The following is a 26163-nucleotide window of genomic DNA, read 5'->3' on the forward strand; positions in this document are numbered from 1 at the left end:
GTATTCAGTGAAGATGTTGACTTTGACTTGGAGTTCAGTCTCTGTATGTGTGCAGACGCAGGCGTTGTCCGCGTACTGTAGCTCAACGACAGAGGTTGGGGCGGTCTTGGACCTGGCCCGGAGACGATGAAGGTTGAACAGGTTCCCACTGGTTCTGCAGTTTAGTTCCACTCCAACGGTGAGCTTGTAATAGTAAGCTTGTGAAGTCATCGTCAGCGTGTTCACTGAGGCGCACGAAAGCACGGGCCTTGCACTAAACATCCGTCAGACAAAGGTCCTCCACCAACCTGACCCCACCACACAGCGCTGCCCCCCCTCCCAGTCATCAAGATCCACAGCATGGACCTGGACATCATGGACCACTTTCCAGACCTCGGGAGCCTATTATCAGCAAGGGCAGACATCGCCAACCAGGTAATGGGACAGAAGGCAGATAAATCCCCAGGGCCTGTTGATCTGCATCCCAGAATACTAAAAGAGGCAGCCATGGAAATAATAGCTGCATTGGTTGTCATCTTCCAAAATTCTATAGATTATGGAACAGTTCCTGCAGATTGGAGGGTGGCAAATGTAACCCCACTATTTAAAAAAGGAGGGAGAGAGAAAACAGAGAACGACAGACCGGTTAGCCTGACATCAGTAGTAGGGAAAATGCTAGAGTCTATTATAAAGGATGTGATAACGGCACACTTGGATAATATCAACGGGATTAGACAAAGTCAACATGGATTTATGAAAGGAAAATCATGTTTGACAAACCTGCTGGAGTTTTTTGAGGATAGAACTGACAGAATAGATAAGGGAGAACCAGTGGATGTCGTGTATTTGGATTTTCAGAAGGCCTTTGATAAAGACCCACCATAAGAGGTTAGTGAGCAAAATTAAAGCACATGGGACTGGGGGTAATGTATTGGCCTGGATTGAAAATTGGTTAACTGACAGGAAACAGAGAGTAGGAATAAACGGGTCTTTTTCGGGGTGACGGGCAGTGACTAGTGGGGTACCACAGGGATCAGTGCTTGAGCCCCAGCTATTCACAATATATATAAATGATTTGGATGAGGGAACCAAATGTAATATTTCCAAGTTTGCTGACGACAGAAAACTAGGTGGGGTTGTGAGTTGTGAGGAGGATGTAAAGATGCTGCAAGGCGATTTAGATGGTTTGTGTGAGTGGGCAAACACATGGCAGATGCAGTGTAACATGGGTAAACATAAGGACAAAGTATTATTTAAATGGTGATGACTTGGGAAGTGTCGCTGTACAGAGGGACCTGGCTGTCCTTGTACATCAACTCTTTTGTTGAAAGCAAACATGCCGGTGCAGCAAGCAGTTCGGAAGGCAAATGGTATGCATTGCAAGAGGGTTTGAGTACAGGAGCAAGGATGTCTTACTACAGTTATACAGGGCCTTGGTGAGACCACACCTGGAGTATTGTGTACAGTTTTGGTCTCCTCACCTAAGGAAGGATATACTTGCCATAGAGGGAGTGCAGTGAAAGTTCACAAGACTGATTCCTGGGATGACAGGACTGTCGTATGAGGAGAGATTGGGTTGACTAGGACTGTATTCACTGGAGTTTAGGAGAATGAGAGGGGATCTCATTGAAACGTATAAAATTCTGACGGGGTTGGACAGACTGGATGCGGGGAGGGTGTTTCCCCCGGGGCTGGGAAGTCTAGAACAAAGGGTCACAGTCTCAGGATACGAGATAAGAAATTTAGGACCGAGATGAGGAGAAATGTTTTCACCCAGAGGGAGGTGAACCTGTGGAATTCTCTACCACAGGAGGCTGTGGAGACCAAGTCACTGAATATATTTAAGAGGGAGACAGATTCATTTCTAGACACAAAAGGCATCAAGGAGTATGGGGAGAAAGCAGGAATATGGTGTTGAGATAGAGGATCAGCCATGATCATATTGAATGGTGGTGCAGGCTCGAATGGCCGACTCCTGCTCCTATTGTCTATGTTTCCATGTTCAACACCACCTCCAGTGCGCCAGTGCAGCCTTCGGCCGCCTGAGGAAAAGAGTGTTTGAAGACCAGGCCCTCAAATCCACCACCAAGCTCATGGTCTACAGGGCTGTAGTAATACCCACCCTCCTGTATGGCTCAGAGACATGGACCATGTACAGTAGACACCTTAAGTCGCTGGAGAAATACCACCAACGATGTCTCTGCAAGATCCTACAAATCCCCCGGGAGGACAGACACACCAACGTTAGCATCCTCGTCCAGGCCAACATCCCCAGCATCGAAGCACTGACCACACTCGACCAGCTCCACTGGGCAGGGCCACATTGTTCGCATGCCAGACACGAGACTCCCAAAGCGAGCGCTCTACTCGGAACTCCTTCACGGCAAACGAGCCAAAGGTGGGCAGAGGAAATGTTTCAAGGACACCCTCAAAGCCCTCCCTGATAAAGTGCAACATCCCCACTGACACCTGGGAGTCCCTGGGCCCAAAAACCAGTCCGCCCTAAGTGGAGGAAGTGCATCCGGGAGGGGGCTGAGCACCTCGAGTCTCGTCGCCGAGAGCGTGCAGAAACCAAGCGCAGGCAGCGAAAGGAGCGTGCGGCAAACCAGTCCCACCCTCCCCTTCCCTCAACGTCTGTCTGTCCCACCTGTGACAGGGACTGTGGTTCCCCGTATTGGACTGTTCAGTCACCTAGGAACTCACTTTTAGAATGGAAACAAGTCTTCCTCGATTTTGAGGGACTGCCTATGATGATGATAAATATATTCAATGACCCAGCCTCCACAGCTCTCTGAGGCAGAGAATTCCACAGATTTGCAACCCTCTGAGAGAAGAAATTCCTCTTCATCTCTATTCTGATGCCTTATTTTTAAACTATGCCCCCTAGTTCTCGATTCCCCCACGAGGGTAAACATCCTCTCTGCATCCACCTTGTCGAGTCCCCTCAGTATCTTATACGTTTCAATAAGATCACCTCTCATTCTTCTGAACTCCAATGAGTAGAGGCCCAACCTGCTCAACCTTCCCTCATAAGTCAACCCCTCATCCCCGGAATCAACCGAGTGAACCTTCTCTGAACTGCCTCCAATGCAAGTATATCCCTATTTAAATACGGAGACCAAAACTGCACGCAGTACTCCAGGTGTGGCCTCACCAATACCCTGTACAGTTGTAGCAGGACTTCTCTGCTTTTATACTCCATCCCCCTTTGCAATAAAGGCCAACATTCCATTGGCCTTCCTGACCACTTGCTGTACCTGCATACTAACTTGTTGTCCCCCCAGGTCCCTCTGTACCGCAGCATTTTGTAATCTCTCTCCATTTAAATAATAATTTGCTTTTGCAGATTCTTTAAAGGGCAAGACTTCCCACTTGGATCGCTAGGGCCCAAAAAATGGGCGATGTTTCAGCCGTAACGATATTTCAGCTTTCAGGATCGCTGGAAGAGCGGCCATCTTTCGGATCACTACTTTTATCTTACTATAGCCCAGCGATAGCTCAGCGATGTGGATTGGGCCTTAGCGATGCAAAATGGGCCTTAGCGACGTGGAAGGCAAGGCTTCCCTAGCAACGGCCTTCTGCACACGCATTTTTTTTTTTTGCAAACAAGTTTTCCCGCTATTCGGAAGGTCAGGGGTCATTCACGCATGCGCCGAAGGCAAAGGGAGGGAGAGAGGGTGTTTGTAGGGGAGAGAGAGCGTGTCTGCAGTGGAGAAAGAGCTTTTAATGATTGACGGATTTAAATCAAGTTAGGAATTTGAAAATTTGGAGATGTCCCACGAGGACTCGGGAGAGAGTGGCCTGGAGGTGGAGGGGAGGAGGAGGGCCAAACCCTTCTCCGACGAGGCCCTCGTCGGGGTGGTGCACTCGCGGTGGGCCCAAAAAGTTAGTTTGCAGGTGCAGCAGGTAATCAGGAAGGCGAATGGGATGTTGGCCTTCATTGCGAGAGGGATGGAGTACAAAAGCAGGGAGGTCCTGCTGCAACTGTACAGGATATTGGTGAGGCCGCACCTGGAGTACTGCGTGCAGTTTTGGTCACATAGACATAGAGACATAGAAAATAGGTGCAGGAGTAGGCCATTCGGCCCTTCGAGCCTGCACCGCCATTCAATAAGATCATGGCTGATCATTCACCTCAGTACCCCTATCCTGCTTTCTCTCCATACCCCTTGATCCCTTTAGCTGTAAGGGCCATATCTAACTCCCTCTTGAATATATCCAATGAGAATGTAATCAAGTAGGTTCACAAACTACTCCAAATACAATTTCTGTCCTGACAAATGTTCAAGAACTCGAGCAAGAACCGGCAGCTCACACAGGAAGAGGGGATAGGACAGGGGCTAAGTAGAAAGAAGGAAGTGAGTGACCATCTAAGTGGGGCACCACAGTCAAGGTGGAGGGAGCCCCTGAGTACTGGAACTGTCCAATAGTTAAGGAAGGATATACTGGCTTTGGAGGGGGTACTGAGACGATTCACTGGGCTGATTCCGGAGATGAGGGGGTTACCTTATGATGATAGATTGAGTAGACTGGGTCTTTACTCGTTGGAGTTCAGAAGGATGAGGGGTGATCTTATAGAAACATTTAAAATAATGAAAGGGATAGACAAGATAGAGGCAGAGAGGTTGTTCCCACAGGTCGGGGAGACTAGAACTAGGGGGCACAGCCTCAAAATACGGGGGAGCCAATTTAAAACCGAGTTGAGAAGGAATTTCTTCTCCCAGAGGGTTGTGAATCTGTGGAATTCTCTGCCCAGGGAAGCAGTTGAGACTAGCTCATTGAATGTATTCAAGTCACAGATAGATAGATTTTTAACCAATAAGGGAATTAAGGGTTACGGGGAGCGGGCGGGTAAGTGGAGCTTAGTCCACGGCCAGATCAGCCATGATCTTGTTGAATGGCGGAGCAGGCTCGAGGGGCTAGATGGCCTACTCCTGTTCCTAATTCTTATGTTCTTATGTTATGTTCTAATTAAACCTAGGCTCCATCCCGGGCCTACAGGAAGATTTGGGGCAAGATCGCTGACGTGGTCTCGTCGGCGTCCCACGAGGCGAGGGGGGGGGGGCGGTCAGACCAGTGCCGCAAGCACTGGAACAGTCTTGTTGCTTCGGCAAGAGTAAGTATGAAACAGAAACATAGAAAACAGGTGCAGGAGTAGGCCATTCGGCCCTTCGAGCTTGCACCACCATTCAATGAGTTCATGGCTGATCATTCACCTCAGTACCCCATTCCTGCTTTCTCTCCGTACCCCTTGATCCCTTTAGCCACAGAAACATAGAAATAGATTTTAAATTGTAACGGTCCACATAATATGTAAATCTCCCGGATTGAAATTAAGCTGGCTATTCTTGCATATATTTCCTGCTAAGATCGGGACAGGGCTCGGAACCGGCGCCCTTTTTAAGTCTAATTTTGGCACCGTCTCCTTTTGGGTTATGTTGGTGGATGGAGCATGACCGAGCACTGAAGGGGTCTGGTCACCTTTACCCAGGCTGCATCAGTCTCTCCGGTTGCTGTCACTTGCACAGTGTCCTCCATTCTTTGGGCCGCCCATATAGAACTGAGATGAGGAGGAATTTCTTCTCTCAGAGGGTTGTGAATCTGTGGCATTCTCTGGCCCAGAGAGCTGTGGAGGCTGGGTCATTGAATATATTTAAGGTGGAGATAGACAGATTTTTGAGCGATAAGGGAGTGAAGGGTTACGGGGAGCGGGCGGGGAAGTGGAGATGAGTCCATGATCGGATCAGCCGTGATCGTATTAAATGGCGGAGCAGGCTCGAGGGGCCGAATGGCCGACTCCTGCTCCTATTTCTTATGTTCTCCTCACAACTTGTTTTCTCACCCATCCTTGTGTCATCAGCAAACTTGGCTACATTATACTTGGTCCCTTCATTCAAGTCATTAATATAGATGGTAAATAGTTGAGACCCCAGCACTGATCCCTGTGGCACCCCGCTAGTTACCATTTGCCAAACCCGATTCTCTGTTTTCTGTTAGTTAGCCAATCCTCTATCCATGCTAATATATTATCCCCCAACCCTGCGAATGTTTATCTTGTGCATTAACCTTTTATGTGGCACCTTATCGAGTGCCTTCTGGAAATCCAAATACACCACATCCACTGGTTGCCCCTTATCCACCCTGCTCATTACATCCTCAAAGAACTCCAGCAAATTTGTCTAACATGATTTCCCTTTCATAAAACCCTGCTGACTCTGCCTGACTGTATTATGTTTTTCCAAATGTCCTGCTACTGCTTCCTTAATAATGGACTCCAGCATTTTCCCAGCGACAGATGTTAGGCTAACTGGTCTATGGTTTCCTGCTTTACAGTGACAGGTACAGACACAAACACACACACACACACGCACACACACAGTGACAGGTACACACACACAGAGAAATTAGGGATGCGTGCAATAAAGGTACAGCAGTTATCAAGGGTGACTTTAATCTACATATAAATTGGGCTAACCAAACTGGTAGCAATACAGTGGAGGAGGATTTCCTGGAGTGTATAAGGGATGGTTTTCTGGACCAATATGTCGAGGAACCAACTGGAGAGCTGGCCATCCTAGACTGGGTCTTGTGTAATGAGAGAGGATTATTGGCAATCTTGTTGTATGAGGCCCCTTGGGGAAGAGTGACCATAATATGGTAGAATTCTTCATTAAGATGGAGAGTGACACCGTTAATTCAGAGACTAGGGTCCTGAACGTAAGGAAAGGTAACTTCGATGGTATGAGGCGTGAATTGACTAGGATAGACTGGAGAATGATACTTAAAGGGTTGACGGTGGATAGGCAATGGCAAACATTTAAAGATCACATGGATGAACTTCAACAATTGTACATCCCTGTCAGGCGTAAAAATAAAACGGGGAAGGTGGCTCAACCATGGCTAACAAGGGAAATTAGGGATAGTGTTAAATCCAAGGAAGAGGCATATAAATTGTCCAGAAAAAGCAGCAAACCTGAGGACTGGGAGAAATTTAGAATACAGCAGAGGAGGACTAAGGGTTTAATTAGGAGGAGGGAAATAGAGTATGAGAGGAAGCTTGCAGGGAACATAAAAACTGACTGCAAAAGCTTCCTTTATAGATACGTGAAGAGAAAAAGATTCGTGAAGACTAATATAGGTCCCTTGCAGTCAGAATCAGGGGAATTCATAATGGGGAACAAGAAAATTGCAGACCAATTGAACAAATACTTCGGTTCTGTCTTCACTAAGGAAGACACGAATAACCTCCCGAAACTACTAGTGGACCGAGGGTCTAGCGAGAAGAGGGAACTGAGGGGAATCCTTATTAGTCAGGAAATTGTGTTAGGGAAATTGAAAGGACTGAAGGCCGATAAATCCCCAGGGCCTGATAGTCTGCATCCCAGAGTACTTAAGGAAGTGGCCCTAGAAATAGTGGATGTATTGGTGGTCATTTTCCAACAGTCTATCGACTCTGGATCAGTTCCTATGGACTGGAGGGTAGCTAATGTAACACCACTTTTTAAAAAAGGAGGGCGAGAGAAAACAGGTAATTATAGACCGGTTAGCCTGACATCAGTAGTGGGGAAAATGTTGGAATCAATTATTAGAGGTGAAATAGCAGCGCATTTGGAAAGCAGTGACAGGATCGGACCTAGTCAGCATGGATTTATGAAATGGAAATCATGCTTGACAAATCTTCTAGAATTTTTTGAGGATGTAACTAGTAGAGTGGACATGGGAGAACCAGTGGATGTAGTGTATTTGGACTTTCAAAAGGCTTTTGACAAGGTCCCACACAAGAGATTGGTGTGCAAAATCAAAGCACATGGTATTGGTGGTAATATACTGATGTGGATAGAGAACTGGTTGGCAGACAGGAAGCAGAGAGTCGGGATAAACGGGTCCTTTTCAGAATGGCAGGCAGTGACTAGTGGAGTGCCGCAGGGCTCAGTGCTGGGACCCCAGCTCTTTGCAATATACATCAATGATTTGGACGAAGGAATTGAAGGTAATATCTCCAAGTTTGCAGATGACACTAAGCTGGGTGGCGGTGTGAACTGTGAGGAGGATGCTAAGAGGCTGCAGGGTGACTTGGAGAGGTTAGGTGAGTGGGCAAATGCATGGCAGATGCAGTATAATGTGGATAAATGTGAGGTTATCCACTTTGGTGGCAAAAACAGGGAGGAAGATTATTATCTGAATGGTGGTAATTAGGAAAAGGGGAGGTGCAACGAGACCTGGGTGTCATGGTTCATCAGTCATTGAAAGTTGGCATGCAGGTACAGCAGACGGTGAAGAAGGCAAATGGTATGTTGGCCTTCATAGCGAGGGGATTTGAGTATAGGAGCAGGGAGGTCTTACTGCAGTTGTACAGGGCCTTGGTGAGGCCACACCTGGAGTATTGTGTACAGTTTTGGTCTCCTAATCTGAGGAAGGACATTCTTGCTATTGAGGGAGTGCAGCGAAGGTTCACCAGACTGATTCCCGGTTTGGCAGGACTGACATATGATGAAAGACTGGATCGACTAAGCTTATATTCACTGGAATTTAGAAGAACGAGAGGGGATCTCATAGAAACAAATAAAATTCTGACGGTATTGGGCAGATAAGATGCAGGAAAAATGTTCCCGATGTTGGGGAAGTCCAGAACCAGGGGTCACAGTCTAAGGATAAGGGGTAAGCCATTTAGGACCGAGATGAGGAGAAACTTCTTCACTCAGAGAGTTGTGAACCTGTGGAATTCTCTACCGCAGAGAGTTGTTGAGGCCAGTTCGTTAGATATATTTAAAAGGGAGTTAGATGTGGCCCTTACGGCTAAAGGGATCAAGGGGTATGGAGAGAAAGCAGGAATGGGGTACTGAGGGAATGATCAGCCATGATCATATTGAATGGTGGTGCAGGCTCGAAGGGCCGAATGGCCTACTCCTGCACCTATTTTCTATGTTTCTATGTTATACACACACAGTGACAGGTACACACACACACACACACACACACAGTGACAGGTACATACACACACACACTGACAGATACACACACACACACACACACTCAGTGACAGATACAGACACACACGGTGAGAGGTACACACATAGTGACAGGTACACACACACACACGCACATAGTGACAGGTACACACACACACACACACACACACACAGTGACGGGTACACACACGCACAGTGACGGGTACACACACACGCACAGTGACAGGTACACACACATACAGTGACAGGTACACGCACAGTGACAGGTACACACACATACAGTGACAGGTACACGCACAGTGACAGGTACACACACAGTGACAGGTACACACACATACAGTGACAGGTACACGCACAGTGACAGGTACACACACAGTGACAGGTACACACACATACAGTGACAGGTACACAAACGCACAGTGACAGGTACACACACATACAGTGACAGGTACACGCACAGTGACAGGTACACACACACACATAGTGACAGGTACACACACGCACACAGTGACAGGTACACACACATACACAGTGACAGGTACACACACACACACAGTGACAGGTACACACACATACACAGTGACAGGTACACACACACACACAGTGACAGGTACACACACACACACACACAGTGACAGGTACACACACACACACACAGTGACAGGTACACTCACACACACAGTGACAGGTACACACACACACACAGTGACAGGTACACACACGCACACAGTGACAGGTACAAACACACACAGTGACAGGTACACACACGCACACAGTGACAGGTACACACACACACAGTGACAGGTACACACACACGCACACAGTGACAGGTACACACACACACACACAGTGACAGGTACACACACGCACACAGTGACAGGTACACTCACACACACACAGTGACAGGTACACACACACACACAGTGACAGGTACACACACACACAGTGACAGGTACACACACATACACAGTGACAGGTACACACACATACAGTGAGAGGTACACACACATACACAGTGACAGGTACACACACATACACAGTGACAGGTACACACACACACACAGTGACAGGTACACACAAATACACAGTGACAGGTACACACACACACACAGTGACAGGTACACACACACACACACAGTGACAGGTACACACATGCACACAGTGACAGGTACACACACACACAGTGACAGGTACACACACATACACAGTGACAGGTACACACACACACAGTGACAGGTACACACACATACACAGTGACAGGTACACACACATACAGTGAGAGGTACACACACATACACAGTGACAGGTACACACACATACACAGTGACAGGTACACACACACACACAGTGACAGGTACACACAAATACACAGTGACAGGTACACACACACACACAGTGACAGGTACACACACACACACAGTGACAGGTACACACACACAGTGACAGGTACACACACACACACACACACAGTGACAGGTACACACACGCACACAGTGACAGGTACACACACACACACAGTGACAGGTACACACACATACACAGTGACAGGTACACACGCACACAGTGACAGGTACACACACGCACACAGTGACAGGTACACACACACACACAGTGACAGGTACACACACGCACACAGTGACAGGTACACACACACACAGTGACAGGTACACACACACACACACAGTGACAGGTACACACACACACACACACAGTGACAGGTACACACACACACACAGTGACAGGTACACACACACACACAGTGACAGGTACACACACGCACACAGTGACAGGTACACACACACACACAGTGACAGGTACACACACACACACAGTGACAGGTACACACACACACAAACAGGTATCCAGGTGTATCTATGCAAAGCCGTTGATGAGGGAACATCTCTCGGTTCCTACCATTGCCCCGTAGGTAGCTCTGGAAATACTCCTCCCAGCTTCCCGGGTGGGGCTGGAGCCTGTTCATTAAGTCGAAGTGATAGTAGGAGACCAAGTTGTCCTTGGCATTCCTGGCGCAGTAGATTATCTGCAGGGGGGGAGGGAAAAAGAGTACATTGGTCGTAGCCCGGCGCCAATCCCCAACCCAATTCTGGAACCCAACCGCTCACACCCAATAGAGAGGAATTCAACAAGGAAGGGAAAAAAGAAAGGAGGCAGGCCAGAAGGACAAGAGAGGAGGAAGGGAAGATGGAAGGATGAGCCAGAGTGATTTAGCCTCTCCGGCTTTTTTCGAGGAGGGAATGTAAGCATCGAATCCCCAAGGATTTGTTGGACGTTATCTGGACATTGCATTTTAATCCCCAAGGATGCGTTGGGCGTATTTTTCTCGCCGCAGAAAAAGCTGTTTGTGGGAGGGGCCCGAGTACGTTTGCCCGTTGGGCTTAAAATGATGGGCAGGGGATTCTGGGAAGACAACGGCCAAGATAAGGCAACTCGTCGCAGGTGGTGGGCAAAGGGAGAGTCCATTGTTACGCAACGTGGACTGGTCAAAGGTGGATCAGGAGAACGGATCAGCGATCGATCCACGACCTGGATGAGATACCAGCCTGGCGGCCCCGACCTGCAAGAGGCCATCGGCAGCGGGTGGGGGCCATAAAAGGAGCGGCGGGCCCCTGGACAACGTGGGGGCCTCCCGCGGCAAGGTACAGGGCGCAGGAGAGCGACGGCAGCCAAGAGGGACGTCAGCAAGGTCCAGGTCGGTGATTGGAGCGTGGGGCAGGTACAGCAGGAGCGGCGAGGTCGGGGCGAAGGAGCGGCGAGCGACTGTGGAGGGACATGATCGGGGGCCCAGGGGAGGCGTGAGTACGGGGCCCGGGGGCCCGGGGGCAGCACGGGCCCAGCCCACACACTGTGCGATATGTGTCAGCGCGCACTAGGTCCGTGCAGCAGAGCAGGTCTCCAGTCGTCCTGGTTAACCCTCGCCACTGGACCAAGACCTGGCTCTGTCGAGCCCCGTGTGGTGGCTGGTGTGTAACGGGTCACCCCACGTTACAACAATCCACCCACAGGCATCTCCCACCCTTCAGAATGTAGTTAGGGTTCTTCATTCGAAACACCTTCCTTTTTACGTTGCACATTAATGATTTAGACAAGAGGATTAAATGTAGTATCTCCAAATTTGCAGATGACACTAAGTTGGGTGGCAGTGTGAGCTGTGAGGAGGATGCTATGAGGCTGCAGAGTGACTTGGACAGGTTAGGTGAGTGGGCAAATGCATGGCAGATGAAGTATAATGTGGATAAATGTGAGGTTATCCACTTTGGTGGTAAAAACAGAGAGACAGACTATTATCTGAATGGTAACAGATTAGGAAAAGGGAAGGTGCAACGAGATCTGGTTGTCATGGTACATCAGTTATTGAAGGTTGGCATGCAGGTGCAGCAGGCGGTTAAGAAAGCAAATGGCATGTTGGCCTTCATAGCGAGGGGATTTGAGTACAGGGGCAGGGAGGTGTTGCTGCAGTTGTACAGGGCCTTGGTGAGGCCACACCTGGAGTATTGTGTACAGTTTTGGTCTCCTAACTTGAGGAAGGACATTCTTGCTATTGAGGGAGTGCAGCGAAGGTTCACCAGACTGATTCCCGGGATGGCGGGACTGACCTATCAAGAAAGACTGGATCAACTGGGCTTGTATTCACTGGAGTTCAGAAGAATGAGAGGGGATCTCATAGAAACATTTAAAATTCTGATGGGTTTAGACAGGTTAGATGCAGGAAGAATGTTCCCGATGTTGGGGAAGTCCAGAACCAGGGGTCACAGTCTAAGGATAAGGGGTAAGCCATTTAGGACCGAGATGAGGAGAAACTTCTTCACCCAGAGAGTGGTGAACCTGTGGAATTCTCTACCACAGAAAGTTGTTGAGGCCAATTCACTAAATATATTCAAAAAGGAGTTAGATGAAGTCCTTACTACTCGGGGGATCAAGGGGTATGGCGAGAAAGCAGGAATGGGGTACTGAAGTTGCATGTTCAGCCATGAACTCATTGAATGGCGGTGCAGGCTCGAAGGGCCGAATGGCCTACTCCTGCACCTATTTTCTATGTTTCTATGTTTGGCGTGGAAGCAAGTCATCCTCATTTCGAGGGACGACCTGTGATCATGGATGAGGTACCAGAACAATACAGAGCCATTCAGCCCGGACCGGTCGGAAGCGAAAACCCATCACTAGCAAAAGAGGAAGCCTCGAAACAAAGGAAAAAACTTTATTGGGCCAGAAGAAGATACACCCACAGGAAGACTCGAAACAACAACAAACTTTATTGGGCCTGAAAGGACAGACAGTATGGGGGCATAAAAGAAGGCCGTGTGGCCACAGCTCGCTCTCTCTTGCTCTCGCTGCTTCGCCTCGACAGGAACCGAACCCTCCGTGTGGGGCAGAGAGAAGAAACCAGAAGAGACACGTTCTCATCTGGAGAAGCAGTGAGTAAGCCAGCGAATCGCTGAGCATCATCTCTGCACACGCATCTTTTAAGATCACGGCCACGGTGTGAGGGGGTATCGTGCGTTCTCCCAACCAATTTCTTAGGAGTTTTTCAGGGGCGGTTTTAGACGTGGTTTCAGTGGGTGCAGGTGTGGGCGTTAACTCTCATAAAAGCATTGCCAGTTGAGACCAAGGTGCCCGTCCCTGACTCATTCATCTCTTCAGCACAGTAATCACTCCCAGCTCCAGAACTATTGTAAAGTGGGGGTGCGTCAAAAACACCTAAGAGAAACCACTTAAAAGTAACCAGGAGGATCGATGAGGGCAGTGTGTATGATGTAGTGTATATGGATTTCAGCAATGCCTTTGATAAGGTCCCACATGGCAGACTGGTCACAAAAGTAAAAGCCCACGGGATCCAGGGCAAAGTGGCAAGTTGGATCCAAAAGTTGGCTCAGAGGCAGGAAGCAGAGGGTAATGTTTGATGAATGTTTTTGTGACTGGAAGGCTGTTTCCAGTGGGGTTACGCAGGGCTCAGTGTTGAGTCCCTTGTTTTTTGTGGTTATATATCAATGACCTTGACTTGAATGTTGGGAGTATGATTAAGACATTTTTAGATGACGCTAAAATCGTCTGTGTGATCGATAATGAAGAAGAAGACTGTAAACTGCAGGAAGATATCGATGGACTGGTCAGGTGGGCAGAACAGTGGCAAATGGAATTCAATCCAGATAAGTGTGAGGGAATGCATTTGGGGAGGGCTAACAAGGCGAGGGAATACACATTAAATGGTCGGACACTGAGAGGTGTAGAGGAACAGAGGGACCTTGGAGTGCAGGTCCACAGATCCCTGAAGGTAGCAGGCCAGGTAGATCAGGTGGTGAAGAAGGCACACGGAATACTTGCCTTTATTGGCCGGGGCATGGAATACGAGAGCAGGGAGGGTTATGCTTGCACTGTATAAAACACTGGGTTAGGCCACAGCTGGAGTACTGTGTGCAGTTCTGGTCACCACATTACAGGAAAGATGTGATTGCACTGGAGAGGGTACAGAGGAGATTTACCAGGATGTTGCCGGGACTGGAGAATTTTAGTGATGAGGAAAGATTGGATGGGCTGGGGTTGTTTGCTTTGGAACAGAGGAGGCTGAGGGGAGACCTGATTGAGGTGTATAAAATTATGAGGGGCCCAGATAGAGTGGATAGGACGGACCTGTTTCCCTTTGCAGAGGGGTCAACAACCAGGGGGCATAGATTTAAAGTAATTGGGGGGAGGTTTAGAGGGGATTTGAGGGGAAATGTCTTCACCCAGAGGGTGGTGGGGGTCTGGGGTGGAACTCACGGCCTGAAAGGGTGGTAGAGGCAGAAACCCTCACCACATTTAAAAAGTATCTGGAGGTGCACTTGAAGTGCTGTAACCTACAGGGCTACGGACCCAGAGCTGGAGAGTGGGATTAGGCTGGGTAGCTCTTGGTCGGTCGGGGCGGACACGATGGGCCGAATGGCCTCCTTCCGTGCTGTAAATGTCTGTGATTCTATGAACCGTTCCTTTACCCTGTGTACTGTACGTGTACAGGGGACACTGAGACACACACAGGGTATACAGTACCAGACGGGAGTGAACAGTTCCCTTTACCCTGTGTACTGTACATGTACAGGGGACACTGAGACACACACAGGGTATACAGTACCAGACGGGAGTGAACAGTTCCCTTTACCCTGTGTACTGCACATGTACAGGGGACACTGAGACACACACAGGGTATACAGTACCAGACGGGAGTGAACAGTTCCCTTTACCCTGTGTACTGTACATGTACAGGGGACACTGAGACACACACGGGGTGTACAGTACCAGACGGGAGTGAACAGTTCCTTTACCCTCTGTGTACTGTACATGTACAGGAGACACTGAGACACACACGGGGTGTACAGTACCAGACAGGAGTGGGTCGTTCCCCTTTACCCTCTGTGTACTGCACATGTACAGGGGACACTGAGACACACACGGGGTGTACAGTACCAGACGGGAGTGAACAGTTCCCTTTACCCTGTGTACTGTACATGTACAGGGGACACTGAGACACACACGGAGTGTACAGTACCAGACGGGAGTGAACCGTTCCTTTACCCTGTGTACTGTACATGTACAGGGGACACTGAGACACACACGGGGTGTACAGTACCAGACGGGAGTGAACAGTTCCCTTTACCCTGTGTACTGTACATGTACAGGGGACACTGAGACACACACAGGGTATACAGTACCAGACGGGAGTGAACAGTTCCCTTTACCCTGTGTACTGTACATGTACAGGGGACACTGAGACACACACGGGGTGTACAGTACCAGACGGGAGTGAACAGTTCCTTTACCCTCTGTGTACTGTACATGTACAGGAGACACTGAGACACACACGGGGTGTACAGTACCAGACAGGAGTGGGTCGTTCCCCTTTACCCTCTGTGTACTGCACATGTACAGGGGACACTGAGACACACACGGGGTGTACAGTACCAGACGGGAGTGAACAGTTCCCTTTACCCTGTGTACTGTACATGTACAGGGGACACTGAGACACACACGGGGTGTACAGTACCAGACGGGAGTGAACAGTTCCCTTTACCCTGTGTACTGTACATGTACAGGGGACACTGAGACACACACAGGGTGTACAGTACCAGACGGGAGTGAACAGTTCCCTTTACCCTGTGTACTGTACATGTACAGGGGACACTGAGACACACACGGGGTGTACAGTACCAGACAGGAGTGAATCCTTACCTTACATTTCTGTTCCAGGAAAGACTTGGGCAGGAGTTGAAAGGGAAGATGGGTCTTAATCACTTTTGGCGACGGCATTGCGGCGAGACTTTCAAGTCCTGAAAAAAGATGGGGAGGGCCAGTGACAGGGGTGTGAGGAGGGATCGACGTGGGACTTCAGTTTATCCTTCCTATACTGTGCAGCTTCCAGCTTTGCTGAATCATAGAACCCGCCCTCCTGTATGGCTCAGAGACGTGGACCATGTACAGTAGACACCTCAAGTCGCTGGAGAGATACCACCAGCGATATCTCCACAAGATCCTGCAAATCCCCTGGGAGGACAGACGCACCAACGTTAGCGTCCTCGACCAGGCCAACATCCCCAGCATCGAAGCACTGACCACACTCGACCAGCTCCGCAGGGCAGGGCCACATTGTCCGCATGTCCCCCAGACACGAGACTCCCCAAAGCAAGCGCTCTATTCGGATCTCCTTCACGGCAAACGAGCCAAAGGTGGGCAGAGGAAACGTTACAAGGGACCACCCTCAAAGCCTCCCTGATATAAAGTGCAACATCCCCACTGACACCTGGGAGTCCCTGGGCCCAAAGACCAGTCCGCCCTAAGTGGAGGAAGTGCATCCGGGAGGGCGCTGAGCACCTCGAGTCTCGTCGCCGAGAGCGTGCAGAGACCAAGCGCAGGCAGCGGAAGGAGCGTGCAGCATAGAAACATAGAAAATAGGTGCAGGAGTAGGCCATTCGGCCCTTAGGGCCTGCACCACCATTCAATATGATCATGGCTGATCATTCCTTCAGTACCCCATTCCTGCTTTCTCTCCGTACCCCTTGATCCCCTTAACCGTAAGGGCCATATCTAACTCCCTCTTGAATATATCCAATGAATTGACATCAACAACTCTCTGCGGCAGGGAATTCCACAGTTAACAATTCTCTGAGTGAAGAAGTTTCTCCTCATCTCGATCCTAAATGGCTTACCCCTTATCCTAAGACTGTGACCCCTGGTTCTGGACTTCCCCAACATCGGGAACATTCTTCCTGCATCTAACCGTCAGAATCTTAGATGTTTCTATGAGATCCCCTCTCATCCTTCTAAACTCCAGTGAATAAAGGCCCAGTTGATCCAGTCTCTCCTCATATGACAGCCCAGCCATCCCGGGAATCAGTCTGGTGAACCTTCGCTGCACTCCCTCAATAGCAAGAATGTCCTTCCTCAGACTAGGAGACCAAAACTGAACACAATATTCCAGGCGAGGCCTCACTAAGGCCCTGTACAACTGCAGTAAGACCTCCCTGCTCCTATATTCAAATCCCCTCGCTATGAAGGCCAACATACCATTTGCCTTCTTCACCGCCTGCTGCACCTGCGTGCTCACTTTCAGTGACTGATGTACCATGACACCCAGGTCTCGTTGCACCTCCCCTTTTTCTAGTCTGCCGCCATTCAGATAATATTCTGCCTTCGTGTTTTTGCCCCCAAAATGGATAACCTCACATTTATTCACATTATACTGCATCTGCCATGCATTTGCCCACTCACCTAACCTGTCCAAGTCACCCTGCAGTCTCTTAGCGTCCTCCTCACAGCTCACACCGCCACCCAGCTTAGTGTCATCTGCAAACTTGGAAATATTACATTCAATTCCTTCATCCAAATCATTAATGTATATTGTAAATAGCTGGGGTCCCAGCACTGAGCCCTGCGGTACCCCACTAGTCACTGCCTGCCATTCTGAAAAGGACCCGTTTATCCCGACTCTCAGCAAACCAGTCCCACCCACCCCTTCCCTCAACCACTGTCTGTCCCACCTGTGACAGGGACTGTGGCTCTCGTATTGGACTGTTCAGTCACCTGAGAACTCATTCTAAGAGTGGAAGCAAGTCTTCCTCGATTCGGAGGGACTGCCTATGATGATGACGATATTTGCTCCCAGTAATCACTTTAGATAGCGATGACGTTAATCGGCCTGGGTGTCCTTCCACCCAGCCCATCAATGTGAAATGTCCGTTTGCGTATGAATGTACCATCGAGCCGCCCCCACAAGCTTGAGTTTAATGATGATGTTTCCAGCTTTGCTGGGGAAGGGTATCTGTAATATAGACCTCCCCGAGTGGACTACTGTGGTAGTGCAACTATTGCTGTATATGCACGAAAAGGATCATGTGACAATGTCACATGTAAAGTTCCTGTGGAGCCATCTTGTGTGCAAAGCGTGTTTGTGATGTCGCAAAAAATATATAGCACAGTATCGAGAGATTATGGAGCATAAGAACATAAGGATTAGGAGCAGGAGTCGGCCATTGGGCCCCTCGAGCCTGCTCCACCATTCGATGAGATCACGGCTGACCTTCGACCTCAACTCCACTTTCCGCCCGATACCCATATCCCTCGATTCCCTTAATATCCAAAAATCTAGCGATCCCCGTCTTGAATATACTCAAAGACTGAGCCTCCCACAGCCCTCTGGGGCAGAGAATTCCAAAGATTCACCCCCCCTCTGAGTGAAGTGGTTTCTCCTCAGCTCAGTCCTAAATGGCCGACCCCTTATTCTGAGACTGTGACCCCTGGTTCTAGACTACTCAGCCAGAGGAAACATCCTCCCTGCATGTACCCTGTCATGCCCTGTAAGAATTGTGTATGTTTCAGTGAGATCCCCTCTCATTCTTCTAAACTCTAGAGAATATAGGCTAGTCGACTCAATCGCTCCTCATAAGGCAGAGACTGGTGAACCTTCATTGCACTCCCTCTGCAATGGTGAGTAAATGGGTTGAAGGTCGTACCTGCCCTGGGAGTGTTTGATGGGACAGTGTAGAGGGAGCTTTACTCTGTATCTAACCCCCTGTACCTGCCCTGGGAGTGTTTGATGGGACAGTGTAGAGGGAGATTTACTCTGTATCTAACCCCTGTACCTGCCCTGGGAGTGTTTGATGAGACAGTGTAGAGGGAGCTTTACTCTGCATCTAACCCCTGTACCTGCCCTGGGAGTGTTTGATGAGACAGTGTAGAGGGAGCTTTACTCTGTATCTAACCCCGTGTACCTGCCCTGGGAGTGTTTGATGGGACAGTGTAGAGGGAGCTTTACTCTGTATCTAACCCCCTGTACCTGCCCTGGGAGTGTTTGATGGGACAGTGTAGAGGGAGCTTTACTCTGTATCTAACTCTGTGCTGTACCTGCCCTGGGAGTGTTTGATGGGACAGTGTAGAGGGAGCTTTACTCTGTATCTAACCCCGTACTGTACCTGCCCTGGGAGTGTGTGATGGGACAGTGTAGAGGGAGCTTTACTCTGTATCTAACCCCGTGCTGTACCTGCCCTGGGAGTGTTTGATGGGACACTGTAGAGGGAGCTTTACTCTGTATCTAACCCCCTGTACCTGCCCTGGGAGTGTTTGATGGGACAGTGTAGAGGGGGAGCTTTACTCTGTATCTAACCCCCTGTACCTGCCCTGGGAGTGTTTGATGGGACAGTGTAGAGGGAGCTTTACTCTGTATCTAACCCCATGCTGTACCTGCCCTGGGAGTGTTTGATGGGACAGTGTAGAGGGAGCTTTACTCTGTATCTAACCCTGTACTGTACCTGTCCTGGGAGTGTTTGATGGGACAGTGTAGAGGGAGCTTTACTCTGTATCTAACCCCCTGTACCTGCCCTGGGAGTGTTTGATGGGACAGTGTAGAGGGAGCTTTACTCTGTATCTAACCCCCTGTACCTGCCCTGGGAGTGTTTGATGGGGACAGTGTAGAGGGAGCTTTACTCTGTATCTAACCCCATGCTGTACCTTCCCTGGGAGTGTTTGATGGGACACTGTAGAGGGAGCTTTACTCTGTATCTAACCCCCTGTACCTGCCCTGGGAGTGTTTGATGGGACAGAGTAGAGGGAGTTTTACTCTGTATCTAACCTGTGCCCTGGGAGTGTTTGATGGGACAGTGTAGAGGGAGCTTTACTCTGTATCTAACCCCGTGCTGTACCTGCCCTGGGAGTGTTTGATGGGACAGTGTAGAGGGAGCTTTACTCTGTATCTAACCACCTGTACCTGCCCTGGGAGTGTTTGATGGGACAGTGTAGAGGGGGAGCTTTACTCTGTATCTAACCCCCTGTACCTGCCCTGGGAGTGTTTGATGGGACAGTGTAGAGGGAGCTTTACTCTGTATCTAACCCCATGCTGTACCTGCCCTGGGAGTGTTTGATGGGACAGTGTAGAGGGAGCTTTACTCTGTATCTAACCCTGTACTGTACCTGTCCTGGGAGTGTTTGATGGGACAGTGTAGAGGGAGCTTTACTCTGTATCTAACCCCCTGTACCTGCCCTGGGAGTGTTTGATGGGACAGTGTAGAGGGAGCTTTACTCTGTATCTAACCTCCTGTACCTGCCCTGGGAGTGTTTGATGGGACAGTGTCGAGGGGGAGCTTTACTCTGTATCTAACCCCGTGCTGTACCTGCCCTGTGAGTGTTTGATGGGACAGTGTAGAGGGAGCTTTACTCTGTATCTAACCCCGTGCTGTACCTGCCCTGGGAGTGTTTGATGGGACAGTGTAGAGGGAGCTTTACTCTGTATCTAACCCCCTGTACCTGCCCTGGGAGGGTTTGATGGGACAGTGTAGAGGGAGCTTTACTCTGTATCTAACCCCCTGTACCTGCCCTGGGAGTGTTTGATGGGACATTGTAGAGGGAGCTTTACTCTGTATCTAATCCCCTGTACTTGCCCTGGGAGTGTTTGATGGGACAGTGTAGAGGGAGCTTTACTCTGTATCTAACCCCCTGTACCTACCCTGTGAGTGTTTGATGGGACAGTGTAGAGGGAGCTTTAATCTGTATCTAACCCCGTGCTGTACCTGATCTGGGGGTGTTTGATGGGGACAGTGTAGAGGGAGCTTTACTCTGTATCTAACCCCCTGTACCTGCCCTGGGAGTGTTTGATGGGACAGTGTAGAGGGAGCTTTACTCTGTATCTAACCTCCTGTACCTGCCCTGGGAGTGTTTGATGGGACAGTGTCGAGGGGGAGCTTTACTCTGTATCTAACCCCGTGCTGTACCTGCCCTGGGAGTGTTTGATGGGACAGTGTAGAGGGAGCTTTACTCTGTATCTAACCCCCTGTACCTGCCCTGGGAGGGTTTGATGGGACAGTGTAGAGGGAGCTTTACTCTGTATCTAACCCCCTGTACCTGCCCTGGGAGTGTTTGATGGGACAGTGTAGAGGGAGCTTTACTCTGTATCTAATCCCCTGTACTTGCCCTGGGAGTGTTTGATGGGACAGTGTAGAGGGAGCTTTACTCTGTATCTAACCCCCTGTACTTGCCCTGGGAGGGTTTGATGGGACAGTGTAGAGGGAGCTTTACTCTGTATCTAACCCCCTGTACCTGCCCTGGGAGCGTGTGACGGGGACAGTGTAGAGGGAGCTTTACTCTGTATCTAACCCCCTGTACCTGCCCTGGGAGTGTTTGATGGGACAGTGTAGAGGGAGCTTTACTCTGTATCTAACCGCTTTACAGAATGAACCGGTTTCTGCGAGGGAGGTTGAACCGTCTCCCAGTGTCAAGCGCTGCAGGTCGCGACCTCTCACCTGACGTTATTTGACCCGGAAGGTTGAACTCCAGGAAGGGCATCCTGGTGTTGATCGGTGCCCGGCGGCACCTCTCGACGTCTCCGCCCTGGAGGATGAAGTCGACAATCTCCTGCACCCACGTTGTTCCTGCGGCAAGTCAACCGGGAGGAGAGTAACGTTTCGTTCAGACCCGGCGCGAGAATTGACAGCGAGGCTACCACATTCAACAAGTTGGGACAATTTATTAAGGTCCCTGACGGTAGCAGGCCAGGTACATAAGAACATAAGAATTAGGAACAGGAGTAGGCCATCGAGCCCCTCGAGCCTGCTCCGCCATTCAACAAGATCATGGCTGATCTGGCCGTGGACTCAGCTCCACTTACCCGCCCGCTCCCCGTAACCCTTAATTCCCTGATTGGTTAAAAATCTATCTATCTGTGACTTGAATACATTCAATGAGCTAGCCTCAACTGCTTCCTTGGGCAGAGAATTCCACAGATTCACAACCCTCTGGGAGAAGAAATTCCTTCTCAACTCGGTTTTAAATTGGCTCCCCCGTATTTTGAGGCTGTGCCCCCTAGTTCAAGTCTCCCCGACCAGTGGAAACAACCTCTCTGCCTCGATCTTGTCTATCCCTTTCATTATTTTAAATGTTTCCATAAGATCACCCCCTCATCCTTCTGAGCTCCAACGAGTAAAGACCCAGTCTACTCAATCTATCATCATAAGGTAACCCCCTCATCTCCGGAATCAGCCTCGTGAATCGTCTCCGTACCCCCTCCAAAGCTAGTATATCCTTAAGTAAGGTAGACCAGGTGGTCAAGAAAGCCTACGGGATACTTGCCTTTATTAGCCGAGGCATAGAATACAAGAGCAGGGAGGTTATGCTTCAACAGTTCACCAGGCTGATTCCTGGGATGGCAGGACTGTGGTATGAGGAGAGATTGGGTCAACTGGGCCTGTATTCACTAGAGTTTAGAAGAATGAGAGGGGATCTCATTGAAAGGTATAAAATTCTGACGGGGTTGGACAGACTGGATGCGGGGAGGGTGTTTTCCGGGGCTGGGAAGTCTAGAACAAGGGGTCACAGTCTCAGGATACAGGGTAGGAAATTTCGGACCGAGATGAGGAGAAATGTTTTCACCCAGAGGGTGGTGAACCTGTGGAATTCTCTACCACAGGAGGCTGTGGAGGCCAAGTCACTGAATATATTTAAGAGGGAGATAGATAGATTTCTAGACACAAAAGGCATCACGGGGTATGGGGGAAAAGCGGGAATATGGTGTTGAGATAGAGGATCAGCCATGATCATATTGAATGGCGGTGCAGACTCGAAGGGCCGAATGGCCTACTACTGCTCCTATTTTCTATGTTTCTATGTTTGCCTTTATTGGCCGAGGCATAGAATACAAGAGCAGGGAGGGTTATGCTTGAACTGTATAAAACACTGGGTTAGGCCACAGCTGGAGTACTGCGTGCAGTTCTGGTCACCACATTACAGGAAAGATGTGATTGCACTGGAGAGGAGATTTACGAGGATATAGCCTGGACTGGAGAATTTTAGCCATGAGGAAAGATTGGAACAGAGGAGGCTGAGGGTAGACCTTATTGAGGTGTTTAAAATTATGAGGGGCCTGGATAGAGCGGATAGGCAGGACCTGGTTCCCTTCATCATCATCATAACAAGGATGACTTGCTTCCACGCCGAACAGGGATGAGTTCACAGGTGTTTCAATGAAGGACCTAATATTCCAGATCCCGAACTACATCCTGAAGGGTGGGAGATGCCTGTGGGTGGATTGTTGTAACGTGGGGTGACCGTTGCACACCAGCCACCACACGGGGCTTGACAGAGCGAGGTCTTGGTCCAGTGGCAAGGGTTAACCAGGACAACTGGAGACCTGCTCTGCTGCACGGGCCTAGTGCGCTCAAACATATTGTGAAACACTAGTTCGGCCACAGCTAGAGTACTGCGTGCAGTTCTGGTCACCACATTACAGGAAGGACGTGATTGCACCGGAGAGGGTGCAGAGGAGATTAAGAAGGATGTTGCCTGGGCTGGAGAATTTTAGACATGAGGACAGATTGGAACAGAGGAGGCTGCGGGGAGACCTGATTGAAGTGTATAAAATTAAGAGGGGCCGAGATAGAGTGGATAGGACGGACCTGTTTCCCCTTAGCAGAGTGGTCAACAACCAGGGGGTGTAGATTTAAAGTAATTGGGGGGAGGTTTAGAGGGGATTTGAGGGGAAATGTCTTCACCCAGAGGGTGGTGGGGGTCTGGAACTCACGGCCTGAAAGGGGGGTAGAGGCAGAAACCCTCAGCACATTTAAAAAGTACTTGGAGGTGCACGCGGTGTCCACCGGTATGTTCGCGGCCTTCCACGAGAGGTGGGCGCTGGAGGGACTGGAGTGTGTCACTTCAACAGGGAACAAAACGTTAATTTAATTTGGTTTGTCACAGCTCCCTTTAATGTTTGTTCATTAGTTTGCATATTTTTGAGCCTTTGCAAAATGGGGGCACTTTATTTAAAGTTTTAACCCAAATAGTTGTAGAGCTGTTGAGTTGGGAGCGGCTTAGCCAGCCACGTGATGTTCACAAGACTCAATAAAACCCCAGCCCGTTGGGTTCGGGGGATCCACGACGGGGCAGGTGGTTGTGAGCCTGGTGGATGAACTGGTAATGTGTCATCATCTTCACAGGCGGTCCCTCGAATCGAGGATGACTTGCTTCCACACGAGTTCACAGGTGTTTCAATGAAGGACCTGACATTCCAGGTCCTGAACTACATCCTGAAGGGTGGGAGATGCCTGTGGGTGGATTTTTTTAACGTGTGGTGGCCCGTTGCACACCAGCCACCACACGGGGCTTGACAGAGCGAGGTCTTGGTCCAGTGGCAAGGGTTACCCAAGACAACTGGAGACCTGCTCTGCTGCACGGACCCAGTGCGCACACATCGCGCAGTTAGCTTCTCGTTTAATAATAAAAACAGAAAATGCTGAGCCAGCCAGGCAGCATCTGTGGCGAGAGAAGCAGTTGTCATGTATGTAACCACAATGGAACACCACTGTATTACTGTATACACTCAACCTAGACACACACCTTGGCCACAAGGGGGTGAACTTGTGGGAGACATTCCTTACCTGATCACCCAGGTATAAAAAAGGGAGGTTCCCACGCAGGGTCAAGGCTTTTTGGAGCCCTGTGAGTAAAGAGTTCAGGTCACAGAGTGACCCTGTCCCCAGAAGGTGGTTTCATACTGTAGAGTAAAGACTTTACAACAGTAATTAACATTTCAGGCCGATGAGCCTGTGTCAGAACTGGAAAAAGTTAGAGATGCGTAACAGGTTTTTAAGCAAATGCAGGGTCAGGGAAAGGGGGGAGGGAGGAGAAGGAAAGAAAGGGAAGGTCTGTGATCGGATGGAAGGCAGAAGAGATGAAGAGACAAAAGGGACGATGGAGCGAGGCAAAAGGAGATGGTAATGGGTCAAGTTAAGAAACAAAAGATGAGTCGAGAGAGGGTGTCAATGGCAGAACTGTTGCCATGGGAAAGGAGAAAAATAGGGGCAGCGGTTATGGTTTGAAATTGTTGAACTCGATGTTGAGCCCAGAAGGCTGTAAAGTGCCTAAATGAAAGATGAGGTGTTGTTCCTCGAGCTTGCGTTGAGCTTCATTGGAACAGTGCAGGAGCCAAGGACGGAGAGGTCAGTCTGGGAGTGGAGCGGGGAATTAAAGTGACAGGCGACCGAAGGCTCGGGGTCAGCATGCTGACGGACTGAACGGAGGAGTTCTGCAAAGCGGACGCCCAATCTGCATCTGAGTGAATTGAAAACGCAAGTAAGTCGCTGTTTCACCTGGAAGGAGTGTTTGGGGCCCTGGACAGTGGGACGGGGGGGGCGGCCAAAGGGGGCAGGGGTTGCATGTCCTGTGCTTGCACGGGTAGGTGCCGTGGGCAGGGGAGGGGGTGCTCGGGGGTGATGGAGGAGTAAACCAGGGTGCCGCGGAGGGGAGCGGGCCCTTCGGAACGCTGACAGAGGAGGGGAAGGTGTGTTTGGTGGTGGAATGATGCTGAAGTTGGCGGAAATGGCGGAGGATGATCTGCTGAATGTGGAGGCTGGTGGGGGTGAAAGGCCAGAGTAAGGGGGAGCCCTGTCGTGGTTCTGGGAAGGGAAGGGAAGGGGCGAGAGCAGAATCGCAGGGAATAGAGCGGACACAGTCGAGGGCCACGTTAACCACGGCGGAGGGGGGCCCTCGGTTGAGGAAAAAAGGAAGACACGAGTCAGAGGCACGAGTGTGGAAGGTGGGGTCGTCAGAGCAGACGCGAAGGAGACGGAGAAACGGTGAGAAGGGGATGGAGCCCTTACAGGCAGCGGGGCTGAGAGGAAGTGTAGTCCAGGTAGCTGTGGGAGTCAGTGGGCTGAGAGTGAATGTTTGTCAATAGCCCATCCCCAGAGATGGA

The 26163-nt window shown here is 49.8% G+C and overlaps 1 protein-coding gene across 1 annotated transcript in view; it reads right to left on the bottom strand.

Moving 5' to 3' along the window:
- The window catches only part of LOC139242046 (sulfotransferase 1B1-like), a 64919-nt gene that overhangs the window by 5370 nt on the left and 33386 nt on the right, over nucleotides 1-26163 (bottom strand). Inside the window, exons 2-4 of the mRNA XM_070870179.1 lie at nucleotides 21722-21850; nucleotides 16167-16264; nucleotides 10863-10989 (exon numbers count right to left, since the gene is read on the bottom strand). Coding sequence (XP_070726280.1) covers nucleotides 10863-10989; nucleotides 16167-16264; nucleotides 21722-21850 — 354 coding nt within the window. The remainder of the gene's footprint in view (nucleotides 1-10862; nucleotides 10990-16166; nucleotides 16265-21721; nucleotides 21851-26163) is intronic.

The sequence above is a fragment of the Pristiophorus japonicus genome, unplaced genomic scaffold (genome assembly GCF_044704955.1).
Source record: "Pristiophorus japonicus isolate sPriJap1 unplaced genomic scaffold, sPriJap1.hap1 HAP1_SCAFFOLD_118, whole genome shotgun sequence".
NCBI lineage: Eukaryota > Metazoa > Chordata > Chondrichthyes > Pristiophoridae > Pristiophorus > Pristiophorus japonicus.